This window comes from Curcuma longa, chromosome 21, assembly GCF_044706935.1.
Source record: "Curcuma longa cultivar G26 ecotype Majalengka, Jawa Barat chromosome 21, ITB_CL_G26_1.1, whole genome shotgun sequence".
In the NCBI taxonomy this organism is placed as follows: Eukaryota; Viridiplantae; Streptophyta; class Magnoliopsida; order Zingiberales; family Zingiberaceae; genus Curcuma; species Curcuma longa.
In genome coordinates this window covers 3,834,129-3,850,094 of record NC_133881.1, presented here as the reverse complement: position 1 = coordinate 3,850,094, position 15,966 = coordinate 3,834,129, and the positions used below count along the sequence as shown (strand labels likewise).

Genomic DNA, 15,966 nt, shown 5'->3' with positions numbered 1-15,966 from the left:
AATGTTATCTTCGTTTCCGTATAAATTGAAGGTTGAAAAAGAATAGGAAAAAAACTACTTCCTTCTGTAGAAAAATGAAAAAATAAGATTATATATATATATATATATACACAAAAAGAAACGGGATCTTGCTCCCGTAACAACTCATTGAGAGATGCCTTGGTCTCCTCTCTTAGTTATTGTGTAAGTAACGGGATCTATCTGGGTTCGGCTGCTGTTGATGAATTGAATGGTTTCGAGAGACCGCCAGTTTGATGCCTCGAGACCCTCTCAACTCCTCGAGGGCTTGACGGGTAGATCGATGAAGCTAGATTAGACATCTAATGCTTCAGTTTCTCCATTCCAGCATTGCAGTTTTGTTCGTTGCAACTCAGAGTAATGGTTAATGACGTTAGCTAGTTCATGAATCCCCTACAGTTTGGTGCATTGCAGAGGCAGGGAACTTTACATTCCTCGGCTTCATCAGGATCGAACAAATAATCATACCTGCAAATTAAAATAAAATGCAAAGTATTGGTCATTCTCATTTTTCTTTGAAGGGCCATATGAAAATGGGAATGAATATAAGAATATATAATAACTGAATATAAGAATATATAATAACTGAAATTAAGTAACAATAGCACAGCATGGTTCTGAAAATTATTAAACTCAAACTAAATTGCAGGGAAGTTTTAAAAAAAATGTATTTGGTTTATTTGAACTAATTTTAACTTAAACTAGCTAGACATCAGGTGATTGTCAATATATGAGGCAATAGTGCTTGGTAATCCCAAAATGTGGATGGCCTTAATTATTAGTAATAATTGATGTCAAACATTATTGCATATCACACACGAAATGTAACTCAATTTACATAGATGACAGAAAAGAAATATGTAGTGAAATGTGATTGGTTCTTTATTTGTACATAACCATTATCTAGAAACTAATGGCTATGAGGCACACAAACCAGCAAAATATGTCAACCATGTAATGCGAATTTCAAAGCACAATGTGTATGTGTGTATCAATCATTTTCATAAGTGCTAAAAGGGATAAGATGTATATAGTCAACTTCAAATTGTTGAAACAAAATGATGATATGTATATACTATGCACATAGTCACTATTTAAATAATTATAACTTGAAGGGTTAAAAAATTAACACACAGTTAGTAGTTAAATAATTAAAACTTAAAATGTTTAATTCAACACTAACAGAGTTATAAGCTCCAAAATAGAGTAGCTTCTCATTTTTAGTCAATTGGAGTCAATTTAGAATAGTTCATGAAAACATGGTACAGTTTTTTTACTACACATGTAAACCACATGTGTGATTGGTCGTATGTAGTCACTATATAGTCCCCTGCCAGAATCAACTTAAGTAGGGAGTTTAAACAATGAAAGCACAAAAATAAGCAAAATAAATTTCAATATGAATGAGCGATGGGTTGAGGGCAAAAGAACAATAACTTGGTGATAAAAAAAGAAACCACTTTAAGATTGACATTATGAGTGAAAGAAAGTACGTTAGCTCCTCTCCTGCAGAAACATTCTTCTTAGCTATAAGAACAACACGGCTCTGATCCTCACCAACATTCATGATCCGAGCATAGCAGTTTGCCATGCACTGCATCAAATAAAATTTTAAAAGGGAACTAATCTTCCATGAGTCCATGATGCAAAATAAAAACGATAACAATGACTTACAGAGTGGTTTATTAGGCGAGCTATATTTCCTTTATTTGTGGCATCAACTACAACCTCTTCACTTATTTTGAATAGCTGCAAACAAAGAATAAATAGATCAACTAAAATCAAATTCTAAATAAAAGAATAAAATTTATCATTTCATGCATTCATCTTTTATAATGAAACTTGAATATTGTATACTGCAAAAGGTAACATTTCACCCTGATAGGGAACATGTTCCGCTCATGGATTGAAACAGAAATAGTAGCACATAGATCCTTGTTTTGTCTGCACTCAATATCATGTTACATTTGTATTGTGTAAGATAAGCCTTTTTTTAAGTCAAATAAAACCATCTATATTCTAAGCTTACAACATATGTGAAAAACTAAAATATCCTTAAAGTTATAAAATTTGAGTTGGGTACTGGTTTCAGTATTAACTTGAATGAATGCTATGTCAGTACTGGGAGCAAATATAGTTTGGACATAAGCAAGTGGATCTAGGATTAAATTTGAATATCTTCATCTATAATTGAAATGCCATGTGGTGTTTAGGACTATCTAGGTGGGTTGAATCAATATAATATATATATGACTTGAACAGGATTATCACATATTGATAAAATTAAGTTAAAAAATGAAATAATTAAATCAGGTTATTTCATGAACAATATTTTTGTTTCTTCTCTTATTTCCAAATATCCTAATGGGAATTTGGTTTTCTCTGTAATCAAGAATAAACAAATACAAAATAAACGAATACTTTATTTATATAGATAAATGTTGTATCATATGGTCCACAAACTTATTATGTTACATAACTTTCACATGACCAAAATATTTTTATTTTATCATCAAATTCAAAATTGAACCTATATTTATTTGCTAGTATATTATTAACTAACAGCCAGCTAGTCGAAATAAAATACAATGACATTGTTGTTAGTTTTTTTATCTTTGTAAAATGTATGCACAATTGAAGGATTGCAAGGGAGTATGTGAAAATGGATGTAGCCATCACAATGGCCTCTCCACAGAGGCGTTTCATGTTTAATCACATATCAAATTATTAACATGTCTCAAAAGGATTTGAAAGCATAATGAATTGTTTAGTCATTTCTGATTGATCATCTCCCAACACCAATCCTACCAATCGAGACAGCCAATTAAAGCAGTAGGTAAAAAACATTCGTGAGTGAGGGTTGGTAAAGCTATGATTCCATGCATTGATTGATCAGTGTTGGTACCATCATAATTAGCTAGCTTCTATTTTCAATTAACAAATCTTACTAAAAACTTTGGGCAAATTAGCTAATATCTCTATTCAAAATCTTGTCAAATTGTAATGGCGTAGACACAAGTCTCCGAGTAGTATAAAAGTCGTATCTTTGGTGAAGCAGCATTTCCCAGCTGAGTATAATAAACTGAACACAAGCTGCAGCTAGCCTACAAAAAGGTTCAACTCTAACGTGTGACTGTGCACACTTGTGAATATGCTACCACTTGTTCAGCATATCGTAGCTTATAAACAAATTTTCCCGTAGATTGCATGTGTATAACAAAATACGCCAGCAACTATATCACCAATCAATATTCATTGTATGCCACATTGATAAACAAGAAGGGAAGGATTGTAAGACTTACATAGCAGTCTTTTTTTTCCGCTTTATATCGTGCTTCTCGCAGATCTGCAACGCTGCGTCTAACTTGCTCTCCTCGATACTCAATGAGCTGAAGATAAATTAGTGGGGCTCAGTAGATAGATTATTATGCATAGGAAAAAAAAACTATCACATAAGAATCAAAGTTTTTAAATGCATAGAAATTTCATCCTATAAATAAAAAATTGAGTGCGTGAGTGGCTAAATTTATAGATGTAGATGTAACTTAGTTTAAGTTTAAAAAACTTTTGGCAAGTTCAAACAAAAGGTACTTCCAAAATATCAAGCCAACATCTAATAGAAATCTTAAAACTATGTTAATATGTATGATGACATACTGATCGTTGGTCACGTCAATTTAGATGCAAGTAAAAAATTATGCTTGAAAATCATTATGTCAGAAAACACAAAAAGCTATCTGCCTCGATATCATAAAAAATGTAATATAAATTTAAAAATAGAATATAACATAAGAAAAATAATTAATATTTTGGAGAACCAATAGCAAGAATATAAAAAATCATAGGAATTAAACCAAGGACAATGTAACCTGTAATTAATGAATTCTTACAATTAGCTTTTTTTGGGGGTAACTATACTAAAACAAAAAAGATCCAATAAAAAAATTACAGTTTTATGTACGATCATATCAACGGCAAATGAGCAAAATAAACGGTATACTTATAACTCACATGAGACACCACATAAGATGTAGCAAAAAGTAATACCATTTCTCCTTCTTGAAGGCTTCTACGAGCAAATAAGCCCCATCCATGAATCCTGGATTTTCCAAAGCAGATCCTAGTCTGTTCAGTCGACTGGGAGCAAAGAAAATTAAAGTGTTGGGCACACAGAAGAAGCAAAAATAAGGTGAGGGCAAAAGATATTAAATTACCTGTAAATAGCGAAGGCGTTGTTTAAATGAAGAAAATGATTTCTGAGTTTTATCATCCTGTTGTAAAAGAAAACAATGACCTAAACATCTTTTGGTGCAAGGATTGAGTTAAATAATGAAATATATAATTTGGAAAAGATACTTACCATAGCTGCATTTAAACTTTCAATAGAGTCCCCAGAATGATAACAAGGTCCCATAACTCTATGTGGAATTCCACTTTCTCGTATATTCTACAAAAGAAAGTTACGAATTTAGGCATGGCAGGAGAATTAAAGATGGTTCAGTCATCAAGAGAACAAATTGATCAAGAACTCAAAAAATTGCAATGTGAGACTCAAAAATTTTCTTACACACAAATAATAATGCACCAAAAATGAGAAATTTAGAATGTCTCAGGAACATGCTACAATATTCATATTGGGGCACTATCTCATACAAAACAAGTATCTAAAGAATGTCTCTCATCTACCTTAGTTTTTGTTTTGTGGTAAATTGAGCATCTCACAGAGGATGGCGCTTCAGAAGATAGAGATGTTGAGGTTATGTTTTCGTGTGGCATCTCCATCATAATTGGTTTTGAACCACTTTGCCTTTTAATGTTCTTCAACAATTTGTAAGTGGAGATAATCCCCGACGGAGTCTGCAGAATTAGCACATTATCTGGATTGGGAGACCTAAAAATGTCAAGATTAATTATTTCTGGAACCAAAATTATACACAAATTGAGAAACCCAATTAAATGAGTAAGTCATCAGGCAAGAGAAGAAACATTTAGAAACAGAGAAAAAAAGATATATGCATTCAAAATCTTCCTGAGAAAAAAGTGTCAAATCACTTAGCATTCCAAATAGGCAGTTGCAGTTTCGCAACCAACACAACAAAAAATTCAGAATAATTCAAAGTTTTAGGTGTTAATAAGGACCACTGGATTTACCTGTGATGTGCACAATAGGAGAGCAGCTTTACTGTTTGTTTCCCATTTTTTTCCAAACAATGCAACTGCATTTGTAAAAGTGTAATTAGGTAAGGTACCATATGTCTCCAATTTAGGACAAGAATGAAACAATATAGACATATAAGAAGATACATTCAGATAGACAATTACAATACTAGTCTTCCAAGTTATTTAGGATAGAAAGATAATGTTGCAATTTTCAGCCTATGAGGAATGCAACTGGAAAACATGTTTTTCCAAATTGAATATTTGTTAAGCCCATGACAGATGCAACCATAAAATCTTTTCACCATATTATACATATTTGTCAAGCAGAACAAATACATTCTCTGTAGCTTGTAAAACAAAAACTGTGGTAGAAAAGCTGAATAGTGTGGTGATGATGCCAAGGCTACTGCAAAGAAGTGAAAAATACAAAGACTACTGCAAAGAATACATCAAGGCCCATGAAGTTCCTGATTGGAGAAAAAAGTAGCACTCATTGTTCATGACTTGAAAATAAATCCAGATGAAATAAATTCACAATTTGTAATTTGCATGATTATGAAGGAAATATAATAAATTTAAATTATGCCCTCTAATTTTTCTAGTCAAACACAGTTCAACTGTCAAATTATAGAGCTTTTAGCTTAGAGTCGCTTACCTCCATCCTATAACCTGCTCGTGATGCACACATAGCATGGTAATAAGTGGAACATGTGTAGCACTGTGTGCAAGCACCATGTTTCTGCTTGCATATCACGCAAACCTGATGGCAAATTGAATGACAGATTAGGATTTAAAGGTCAGAGTATAATGTTCTTTATAACCAAATAACAGTAGAGATGGTATATCTGATGGCAAAGGCATACAGATACTATATTTTATAACAAATAACTCAATTAGTAAATTATTCAAACTTCACCTTCCCAAACAGCAGAGATGGTATATCTAATATGCCAATAGCAGGCTCCATTGTTTCAACACTGGAAAAGGATACTTTTGGTTGAAACCATGCACATGTAACATGAACCCATAACTTATCAATATTTGTTGGCTTCAGTGCACCACCTGAGCAAAGCTTGAGAAGTAAGCATTCATGCCTTGCAACAGTTTAAAGCTAGAAAAAACAATAGGGAAGTGATATGATTTATCCCAAATTTCAATTAGTGAATCCTAACATTGCAAAAAAAGACATACAACAGAACGATATGTGCAAATGATAATTCCAAGATGCACGTGCACCTTTGATGGGGCAAAGACAACATTCCCTTTTATGAAGGGGCGTTTCACAAGCTCTGCAAACCCAGGAGGCCAATTTTTGTACATTTACTGCTCCATAGCATTCCTGATGAACAGCTATTTGACATCTGCAGAATAAGGCAACTTAGGATCTCTAAGCTATATGTAAGAATCTCAGTTACCCTCCATAGATATTTGTAAAGATGGATTCTCATTAGAATTTATATAACAAAAAACTGGAGGATAAGGACCAGATTGTATGACCTGTTGCATATAATGATCTTGTTGTAATCCCAATCTTCTATCCATCGGCAAATTGCACACCTTTCTGTTGTCCATTTGGCAAGTATTTGTTCATATGGTTCTGTTCAAGAAAGAACAGGGATTATTTCCATTATTTTGGCAGAGTAGTGACTTAAAGAAAAAGCATGAAGAGATTGCCAAATAAAATGATAAATAAGAAAATTAGTCTACCTTGAAGCAAAGTAAGGAGCTTCTCTTTTCTATTGCCAAGTGATGGGTGCTTAACTTGGTAATTAAAGGATGGACTGCACTCTTCTAGCTGTATTTTACACAAACAGAAGTTCAAAAAAAAAACAATGTTAATATGTTAGACTTTATGGACATACAAGTTTTGTTAATTAGAACTAACAATGTAGGCCATAGAACTCTAGTTAACCTAATAAAAAGTAATCTAATTTATTTGAATATTAATAGTAACGTAGTCTTCCATAAGTTCAAGGGATGGATAAGATTTGTGTAGTCAATCCCAAATAGCTGGGATTTACAGGCTTGTGATGATGTGCAGTAACACATAGATCAAACCATAGGTTTCATCAAAAGAAAATCAAGTTTTTTAGGAAGAAGGCTGACACTATAAGGATTCATTTCAAAAGAGTTGAAATGGTACGTGATGGATAAGAACCTTAAGAAGGGTGAACAGGAGAGGCAAACATAAGAAATAAAATTTGAAAAATGCAAAAAAAGAAAAAGAAAAAAAAAACAGTTCTGCAACCATGCAAGTCAAGGAGGGTCCATAATCAGCAAAGACCACTCTATTTCCAGTTTGCCATATATACTGATCAAGCTGATGTCTGTTAGATACTCTGGTACAGGTTTTCAGTGCTTAGAGAAATTAGTTGGGAATGCATGAAAGCATTAAAGTAAAAAAACTGCAAGTCCTTTTCAATAGTTCTACATAATAACCATTACCATGTTACAGAAAGAAAAACAATATAACCCTGCAGATTTTTAGAAGATAAGGCTACAAACCCATTTTCCCAGTTGCTGCCCAGTACTCTTGATTTTGACGCTAAGCTTCCAATACTTTTTTCTTGAACCTGTATGTCGTTCCCACTCGTTAAGAGTTAGTTTCTTTGACTTACAGGAGTTACATTGACATAAAACCCTGCATGATATAAAGAGGAAATGAGTTTAAAGCATTAAAATTAACACGACCCTAGAATGATTCACACCTCAACATTTAGAAGAAAAAAAAGAATAACAGAACATTAAACTAGTACAACTAGTACCATCAATCTACTTTAGCTACAACAACCTGTATGACATGACAAATCAATGAACAAACAAAGGCCAAGGTTAGTATCAGCCAGACATATCTCATTGGTCAGGACTCGGGAGAAAAAGTTCAATTTTAGCACAGGCCTTGGGTAATCACATATGACAGAAAGCAGGCAGCTTAACTTTCAAAGTTATACCAACTAGCAACAAACAAATGGCACAATCACAAGCATACACCAATAAACCAAGCAAGCCAAGGTGTACATTTGCAACCAAGCTTCCACTGTCATTCCAATGCAAAGATACAGTGATCTGATTAAAAATGGGAGACGGAATGCTGAACATACAACAAAACTAGGTGCGCTGACAAATGGAGACCGACAAACCCCAGAAGCTTCTCAGTGGGCTCCATCAATATAAGCATTAGAACAGAAATAGTAAAGGTCGCATGGTATCTGAAGGTATTGAAAGCAAAACATCTACTGAAAGCCAGTCCACATTTGGATCCAAAAGAGAGACTAAGCAGGAGGGATTTAAATATCAACATGGCATGTCACTTATGCGATCAAAAGAAAAGAGTCACAAAGCATCTATTGAACATCTATTTGTCATAGAGAAATGCACATAGCATTCAGCAATATAGTTTTAACCACAGCTTGCTTTGATAGAAAATTTGGAGAGGTGCTAAGCAAAGTGGGAAAATGTTAAATGATTTATGTTCTTTGGTCATTGCCTGGACAATCTGGATCACTTGATTTAAGTGTAGCCTTCCAAGCTCTAACTGAGATACAAAGTGATTGCACAAAAAATTCAACACTTTGCAAGTGGTTTTTTTTTTAAATAAGGAAAGTGAGCCGAGTTAGACACCAGTAATGGCAGATTTCTCTTTTTTTTCCATTTTATAATTTCTAATACATTTGAAATGGTTTTCCTAATTGATCGTGAGCAAAAACAGTTACCAAAATGGAACATAACATTTGAGCAAATGCAACAGTGTTAAGTTTAAAAATACATACATGTGTTCTTGTGGCAAGTATATTCCTTCCATATTGCAGCAGACGACAGTGATCCTGTCGGATAACTTTTCCCCGAAAGTATCGTCAATAGATCTGTATAGGTGACATATTATAAACATTCCAAGCAAGCCAAGTCTACAGTCTCTACATACAAGTTTTAGTATTGATGAAAAGCTGTGAAAAACCTGACTGTTACAGATTTTCTATCTGAATCTGGCCCTTCAAATTTCTGTGTAGCCTTGCAATTTGGGCAGAAATAATCATTGTTCTCCAGATCCTTGTATAAAAAGAAAGCCAGCAAGGATTAGATTATATATTTATATGAATCTTCATGTTACAAACAGAATAATACATAAGCAAAAAATTGTGAAAACAATCCCATACCTTTACATTACCACATGTATTGTCACATTCTACATGTACCCACACTTGGCACCCATCACAACAAACCTAATTGGAAATAATGTTACTAGTAAGACATTATTTCTCCTATGAAAAAAAACTGAAATCAAACTCTCTAACTTATGGTGTAAAACTGTCCCACCCAATTTCCCACATCTGTGTGATGCCAAATCTTCTTGCAAATGCTACAGTACTGCTTTGAACTCAGGAGCTGTGAAAGACCAATGCATCTCTCTCATAAACCACTTTTTTCCATCAAAGAAGGAAAGGAGAAATGACAACTCAGAAAAGGCTAGTGCCTTGCATACGACATCAGCTATTCATGAAGCAAGAATACAAACCTTAGCACAATGTTGACAGAGTAACTGCTGTGACTGCCCTTTCATCTTCTTTGCACTTCCATATGGAAGATTCATTCCACAACTTTCACAAAGCATCCCTGATTTGTCTACAACCTAAAGTTCAAATAAAAACTTTAGATCCTAAAAGTATGAGGTTGAACCCTTAACACTACCCACGTTAAGTGCTGAAGGAAAAGTTACTTAACAGAGGGAAAATGTAGAGGATATATGCGAACAAAGGATTGAGTCATTGAGCAGGTTACTGCCATGACAAGTTATTAGACTCAGACCTAAAACTACTTGGGAATATTAATTAGCATAAACCAAATTTCTTTCAGTAACATACTTCCAAGGCATGCCAAATAGATCAGTATAACTTCAAATTTTAAATGAACTAATGACAAACTTAGAAATAACTTTAAACTTGCCTGGAATTTTGATTGGCATTCTTGTTCGTGATTTGAATCAGCAACCTCCTGGTATGTACAAGGAACAGATTTGTCCGAATCACAGTGACCACTACTGCTCACAGGAGAAAAACCATGCTGAGCTAAGAAAGCCGCCTCAATAGCCATTCGAAAATCGCTAGACTTGTACTTAAATAATTCAGTTTGCCCTTGAAATCTGGAGAAAGATAGTGGTGCATCAACACATGATAAACAACAGAAAAAATGTTTCTAAATCATAAAGCCGAGGGGGAAATCATCTAACTAAACCTTTCTAGGTAATCTAAGAAGGGGAAAATCATCCCTTGTTTCATCCATGAATATGCCTGCCAAATTAAACTTCATCAATACTCAACCACTAGCAAAGATATATATATATATGCAGTGCAGATTAAATCATTTACCTTTCCATTTCTGGACTGCCCAAAAAACATAACACAAAGAGCTCCAGCGACACGTGAATTTAAAACTTTTTCAGGAGCTTGCAGAAAAGGATCAATCACCATTGCTGGCCACGCAGGGTAATTGTTTCCGCATTTTGCCCAAACTATATCACCCAGAACAAAATCCTCTGGGCAGTAAAAATCGTCCTTTCTGTCTGAACCTTCCCTTGCTAGCTTTGACTCCATAATTAAATTAGAATAACAATGCGGCTGGTCCTGTGCATTAAGAACAGGCCGCAGGAACTTCTTTTCCAGACCCACCAGACTGTCCTCGACGGATGTAAGAGTACTTCGAGAAGTAGAACACTTGTTCGTACTAACTTTTCTGCAAGCTCCATAGAACTCCACTTCCCTTACCAATGTGCAGGAATTCTTCGATCCCGAGTTAAATTCGAAGCCAGTGTAGCTAAATTTATCATCTTTGCAGGATTGAAGGTCAGCTTGGACAGATGAACCAGTACCTGTATCCTTCGGTTTTTGTTTTTCTTTCTTCCAGGGATCGGCGCGAACCGAATCCCTAAAACGAGAAGGAAGCACCTGCAAGCGCCCCCTGGACGTCCGCACGACTGGTGCGGAAGTAGCCACGGGCTCCACCGACGCGCCCCTGCCTCGTTCGTGAGCCTCTACCGCGACGGAAGTGGACACGGACAGCTCGCCGGAACAAGAGGAACCCAGGCAACCTGCGCCAGGATCCCCGCAGACACTCCCCATCCGCAAGCCATCCGAAAGGTAAGGAATTCCAGCCCCGGAGACGTTCCCCATCATCTCGGACGGGAACGACCCATCCCAACGCCTCTTCCTGCGTCCGTCCGCCGGCCCTCCGCCACCCTCATCATCGCAGAACGTCAGCTCCTCGGCCCTGCATCGCTTCAAGCTCGGCATTCGCCCCCTCAAACTGCGGTTGATGACCATCCTCCGATCTAAAACACGCCGAATTTCCTCGACCACGCCGAACCAACAATTCTCCGGAAATTCCTGAAAGAAACCCTAATCCTCGAGATTCCAAGGCAAATATCACCCGAAAAAAAAAAACAAAACAAAAAGCCGAAAGAATTGGACAATAGCCGGATCGCGATAACTTCGCAAACGCCTTCTTGCGATCTCCTGCCCCCCAATTCGTTCTTCCGTTGGATTCTCCGAGAGCTCTTCGTCGGTTCGAAACCAATCCGAGTGGGAGAGAAGAAGGAAACTTGAGAGCTCTTCAACGGCATGGCGCCGGAGTATATATAGACCCTTTGAAAACGTAACAGATATCGTGCCGTTACGTTGTTTGGGTTCCGAGATTGTCGCAATACGGTATTTTGGATTATACCGCCACGGGGCGTTACGAGCAGGAAACCGGGAATTGAGATGGAGGGAAAGGGGGAAGGAGGAGAAGTTGAAATATATTTGGATTTAGGTTATGTTTATTTGGGAGGACCGAAATAAAAATTATTATAAAAAAAATTGTAGTGAAAATTTTTCCTCTTTTTATTTTTTATTTCATAAAAAACATGAATTATTATTTTTATCAGATAAATAAATATAATTATGAATCTTTTGGCCGATGATATTTTTTTTATCTTCCCAACTTGCTCCACAATTGAATTTCTACCATCCAACTTGCAAGAGTCATAAGTGGTCTCGCATGGCGACCTAGCACCGTTATGGTCAACGACTTCTGGTGAGGTGGCGACCTTGTCGACGTTACCCCACGAGGCAACGGCCCCGCATGCACAAGGTGGTGACCTCGCCCGGTTGCAACATCCATGCGTGCGAGTTGGTGATCTAGCGCAGCCACGGTCGATGGCCCTATGCGTACGAGTCGACGATCTCACGCGATCGTGACTGGTGGCCCCACACACTCTAGGCGGTTTAGGGGTGTAAACTAGTCAAAACGCTCACAAGTTATTAGAGTCTCGATTGAAAAAAAAAATTGTTCGAATTCATTCGATTAAGTCAAAGAGACGAACTCAAGCTTGATTTTAAGTGCGAAAATATTATCAAACCGAACTCGAACTTAATAGTAGATTCATGACCACGAGATCGACCCGCACGGTCAAGACCGGAAGCTCCGTATGATTCCACGATTTTTTTTTCTTTCCCTCAGATCTTTTTCCTTTTTCTTTCTATTCCCTATGAATTTTTTCCCACCGTCAATTTCTTTCTTCCTCTTCCATCTTTCAGAGTAAACAAAACCTTAGCGTTCACAAAATGCACGATTGTTTGTGTTTTTTTTTCTATTTATTTTTAAAGCTGTGAATTGTAATTCGGCGAGAGCTAAAGGGTCATGATGTTTGTGTTGTTTTAAGATATAGATTAAATTATAAATTCTCAAGTATAGAAGTGCTATGCACGTTTAAGTGTTTGATTAAATTAAATAGATTTGGCGAATCCAATTTTCTATAACTTTATTTGTTTACTAAAATCTCAATTTAGTTTCTATTTGTTCAAACTTAATTGGAATTCTAGCATTAGTTTACCACCTTAAAAAGACGTCGAAATCAAATGCAAAATATATGTTTGAGCTACTTGTTCGATAGATCAAACTCTCTCCTTCGAAGTTCTAATAAGATGAAGTAGTCGACCGTAGCGCTTCTAGTTTGGAAGAATCCTTATCGAGGACTAGGATCACGAAGAATCATCGTAAGTATGTGCAAAATGTGATATGGATGCACTTTGCGCATACTCAATGGAATTACAATTTCTACTCCCCTGCTAGACACAACTCCAACTAAGTAATCGATCAAGACGGGTAAAGCATAAGACTCGATCCTATCGAAGAATCATGTTCATGTTTTTTAGCTCGCAGGGGTGCTCAAAATTGGAGGGTTGACATAGGGGCCACTGAGCCACCCTCGGGCGATGATGCGGTGCGCGGTCTCGGTCATGTGGATCCCGTCCCAGCTCACATGGGTCGAGATGTCGGAGCACACGGTCGAGCCATTTTGGTCGCACTTGGCTTCCAGATTGAAGTTGTATTTCCCCATTCCGGGAGCTCCACAGCAGGTCCTCAGGGCTCCAGCTTTAAATCCTGTTGAATTCCAAACAGAGTCAAGGCATCTGGCTGCTAATCACAAAATAAAATTATATAAAATAAATTCATTATAAATATTTTTTTAACAAATAAATTATATGGTCCATGATCTATTAAATCTTACGATTTTGATATTCTACGCGACTTCCTCGTGCGTGATACGCAATCCACCATCTATCACGCGATCGCGCGCCAGATCTGACCGTCCAAATGTTGGAATGCACAGTGTTACGCCCCCGACCCCGCCATTGCCGATCGCCCTCGCCGCCCGTCTGGCCACCGTCGACCTGGGCACGATCAACGCGTCGCTCGCCGACGCGTCGGTCGGCATCAGATTCCGGTCAGATTGTGGCCAGAATCTGGTGCAATTTGGCTAGAACGCGGTCGGCAGTGGCACGCGTCGATTTTTGATCAAATCGCGGTCGGATTCCAACCAAATCGCGGTCAGACACGCCGGTCCTTCCTCGACCGGTCTCCGACCGCGATTTGGCCAGAATCCAACCATGATTTGGTTGAAAACGACACGTGTCACTGCCGACCACGTTCCGACCAAATTGCATCGGATTCTGACCACAATTCAATCGGAATCCGACGCCAACCAAAGCGCCGACAAGCGGTGCATCGATCGTGCCCGAGCCGACAACGACGGTGATCGGACGGCGTGGTGAGGCGGCGACAACGATGATAAATCAGTTGTGTCACGCACGGGGTTGCGCAACACGGGTTGCGCAGAATATCACATCTCTAAAAACTTAATATTAAATTAAAATTAATTTTGAGATGAGGAGAGAGGAAGGTTCGGCAACCCACCCACCCACCGACCCACCGTATTTGAGAGGATCGACGACGAAATCGAAGAGCTGGGCGTAGAAGTCGGCGTAACGGATCGACACCGCCGGGTACTTGCTCCGGAGCTGGCCGAGCTCCCGCCGGAGAGCGGCGTTGTGGTACCAGGCCAGGGCATTGAACCTCCTCAGGCAGCCAGTCCGAGGGCCGTACTCGGCCGAATCGGAGGACTCGGAGAGCGTGAGGTAGAGGGGGAAGCAGCCGACTGGCAGCACCGAAGGCACGATGAGATCCACCGCGCCGAGGCCGATCAATCTCTGTCAATTTCACAGACTGGAACTTTCGATATCGACACATTTCAGTTTTGAAAAAGAGAAAAAGAAACGGAGGTTGATTACCTCGATGCCGTCGGCGACAACTCGCGTGACATGGGGCACGAAGGAGGTCACTTTAGTGACCGACCATCCGCCGAAGAGGCCGGTGTTGTAGTCGTTGCCCCCGAACTCGCCGACGACCAGAAGCGATTTGCGCAAGAAATCCTTGCAATCTGCAAAAGGAATCTTACAGGAATGAGGAAGACAGTTCGTCGCTGGGGAGAGAGGTAGCGCAAGTGGCGAGACCTTGGGGCGAGCCGCAAATGGAAGGGAGCAACTTCTGGAACCGATCGATCTGCTCGTGGAGGGAGGCATTCACATGGAGGCCATGGCTGAGGCCGCGCTGGTGGAAGAAGTCGAAGGGCAAGGCCGGGGCGGCGATGAAGGCGAAGTTAGCGCCGCGGAGGAAGCTCGTGTTGTTGGCGGTGCTGGGCGGCAGGTGAGGCAACCCGATCCCTTCGGCTACAGGAAGCAGAAGAGCCATCAGAAAGGGGGAAGGTTAAAAAAAAAGGGATGGGTTGAGGATTCACCGATGAAATCGATGACGAGGCGACCGTCGGAGCAGCGGCCGGTATGGTGGCCGAAGTAGGTCATGCCGTAGGGGAGGCCTGCAAGGACGACGTTGCCGGTGTCAGAGAGGGAGTCGCCGAAGTTGAATAGGGCGTTGTAGCGCCGGGCGGAGGCGGGATGGGAGGAGAAGAAGCAGAGAAGGAAGAGACAGAGGAGGAAGAAGAGCTGCTTCCCCATCGCTGCCGCTGCCTCCTCGTGCTTCCCTTTGTGCGCTATAATATCAATTTTTCTCCTATAAATCACTATATTAATGTATAAAGATAATAAAATTTTGCCTCCTGGACATAGCTGAGTTGGTTACGACATAGTATAGTTGCAGAAAAGGGTTCGAATCCTAACGAAGTCAGGCAACATCCTCCTGCGTCGTGACCAACTACAATTTTTCGATTTACCTCCTCACAAATGGTCGGGGGACCGATCGTGTGGGGCCGCTAAGGTGGCGGATTCCACCTTTTGCAGAAGAAAAGATAATAAAATTTTACCCCCAGGACATAGCTGAGTTGGTTACGACGTAGTAGAGTTACATAAGGGTTCGAATCCTGGCGAAGCCAGGCTTTCGCCAAACAAAAACCAACTAACCTAACAAATGGTGGGGGGCCGCTAAGGTGGCGGATTAAAAGACAATAGAAAAAGATAATAA

At 38.9% G+C, this 15,966-nt stretch overlaps 2 protein-coding genes across 3 annotated transcripts; both read right to left on the bottom strand.

Annotated features, from left to right (window-relative positions):
* Window positions 1–244: 244 nt before the first annotated feature.
* Window positions 245–11,507, bottom strand: LOC141814911 (histone-lysine N-methyltransferase ATX4-like). Its single transcript, XM_074702868.1, has 23 exons — window positions 10,542–11,507; window positions 10,408–10,463; window positions 10,120–10,315; window positions 9,692–9,805; window positions 9,493–9,561; window positions 9,333–9,398; window positions 9,134–9,225; window positions 8,949–9,041; window positions 7,684–7,819; window positions 6,886–6,973; window positions 6,676–6,775; window positions 6,415–6,539; window positions 6,095–6,240; window positions 5,834–5,938; window positions 5,170–5,234; window positions 4,705–4,909; window positions 4,379–4,465; window positions 4,233–4,289; window positions 4,066–4,155; window positions 3,321–3,407; window positions 1,693–1,767; window positions 1,512–1,612; window positions 245–486 (listed from the first exon to the last, which is right to left on the bottom strand). The coding sequence occupies exons 1-23, from the start codon at window positions 11,490–11,492 to the stop codon at window positions 396–398; spliced, it is 3,195 nt and encodes a 1,064-aa protein (XP_074558969.1). The 5' UTR covers window positions 11,493–11,507; the 3' UTR covers window positions 245–395.
* A 1,804-nt stretch (window positions 11,508–13,311) lies between these two features.
* LOC141814743 (GDSL esterase/lipase At5g45910-like) lies at window positions 13,312–15,523 on the bottom strand. Of its 2 annotated transcripts, none has more exons than XM_074702691.1 (5): window positions 15,287–15,523; window positions 15,003–15,218; window positions 14,781–14,929; window positions 14,423–14,699; window positions 13,312–13,593 (listed from the first exon to the last, which is right to left on the bottom strand). In XM_074702691.1, the coding sequence occupies exons 1-5, from the start codon at window positions 15,501–15,503 to the stop codon at window positions 13,361–13,363; spliced, it is 1,092 nt and encodes a 363-aa protein (XP_074558792.1). In that variant the 5' UTR covers window positions 15,504–15,523; the 3' UTR covers window positions 13,312–13,360. The 2 variants fall into 2 exon arrangements, with proteins under 2 accessions (XP_074558792.1, XP_074558793.1); XM_074702692.1 differs by having other exon boundaries at window positions 13,445–13,593; window positions 14,423–14,715.
* Between the last annotated feature and the right edge of the window lie 443 nt (window positions 15,524–15,966).

Bases quoted from the DNA above. Each gene is read 5' to 3' on its own strand.
- LOC141814911 (XM_074702868.1), bottom strand. From the start codon at position 11,492: ATGGTCATCAACCGCAGTTTGAGGGGGCGAATGCCGAGCTTGAAGCGA. The intron at 6,776-6,885 runs GTAGACTAATTT...TTTCTTGAACAG, and splicing joins GCTCCTTACTTTGCTTCAAG to AACCATATGAACAAATACTT. The intron at 3,408-4,065 runs GTATTACTTTTT...ATTTATCTTCAG, and splicing joins GCCTTCAAGAAGGAGAAATG to CTCATTGAGTATCGAGGAGA.
- LOC141814743 (XM_074702691.1), bottom strand. From the start codon at position 15,503: ATGGGGAAGCAGCTCTTCTTCCTCCTCTGTCTCTTCCTTCTCTGCTTC. The intron at 15,219-15,286 runs GTGAATCCTCAA...TGCTTCCTGTAG, and splicing joins CCTCGTCATCGATTTCATCG to CCGAAGGGATCGGGTTGCCT. The intron at 13,594-14,422 runs GTGGGTCGGTGG...GGAATTCAACAG, and splicing joins CGTCGATCCTCTCAAATACG to GATTTAAAGCTGGAGCCCTG.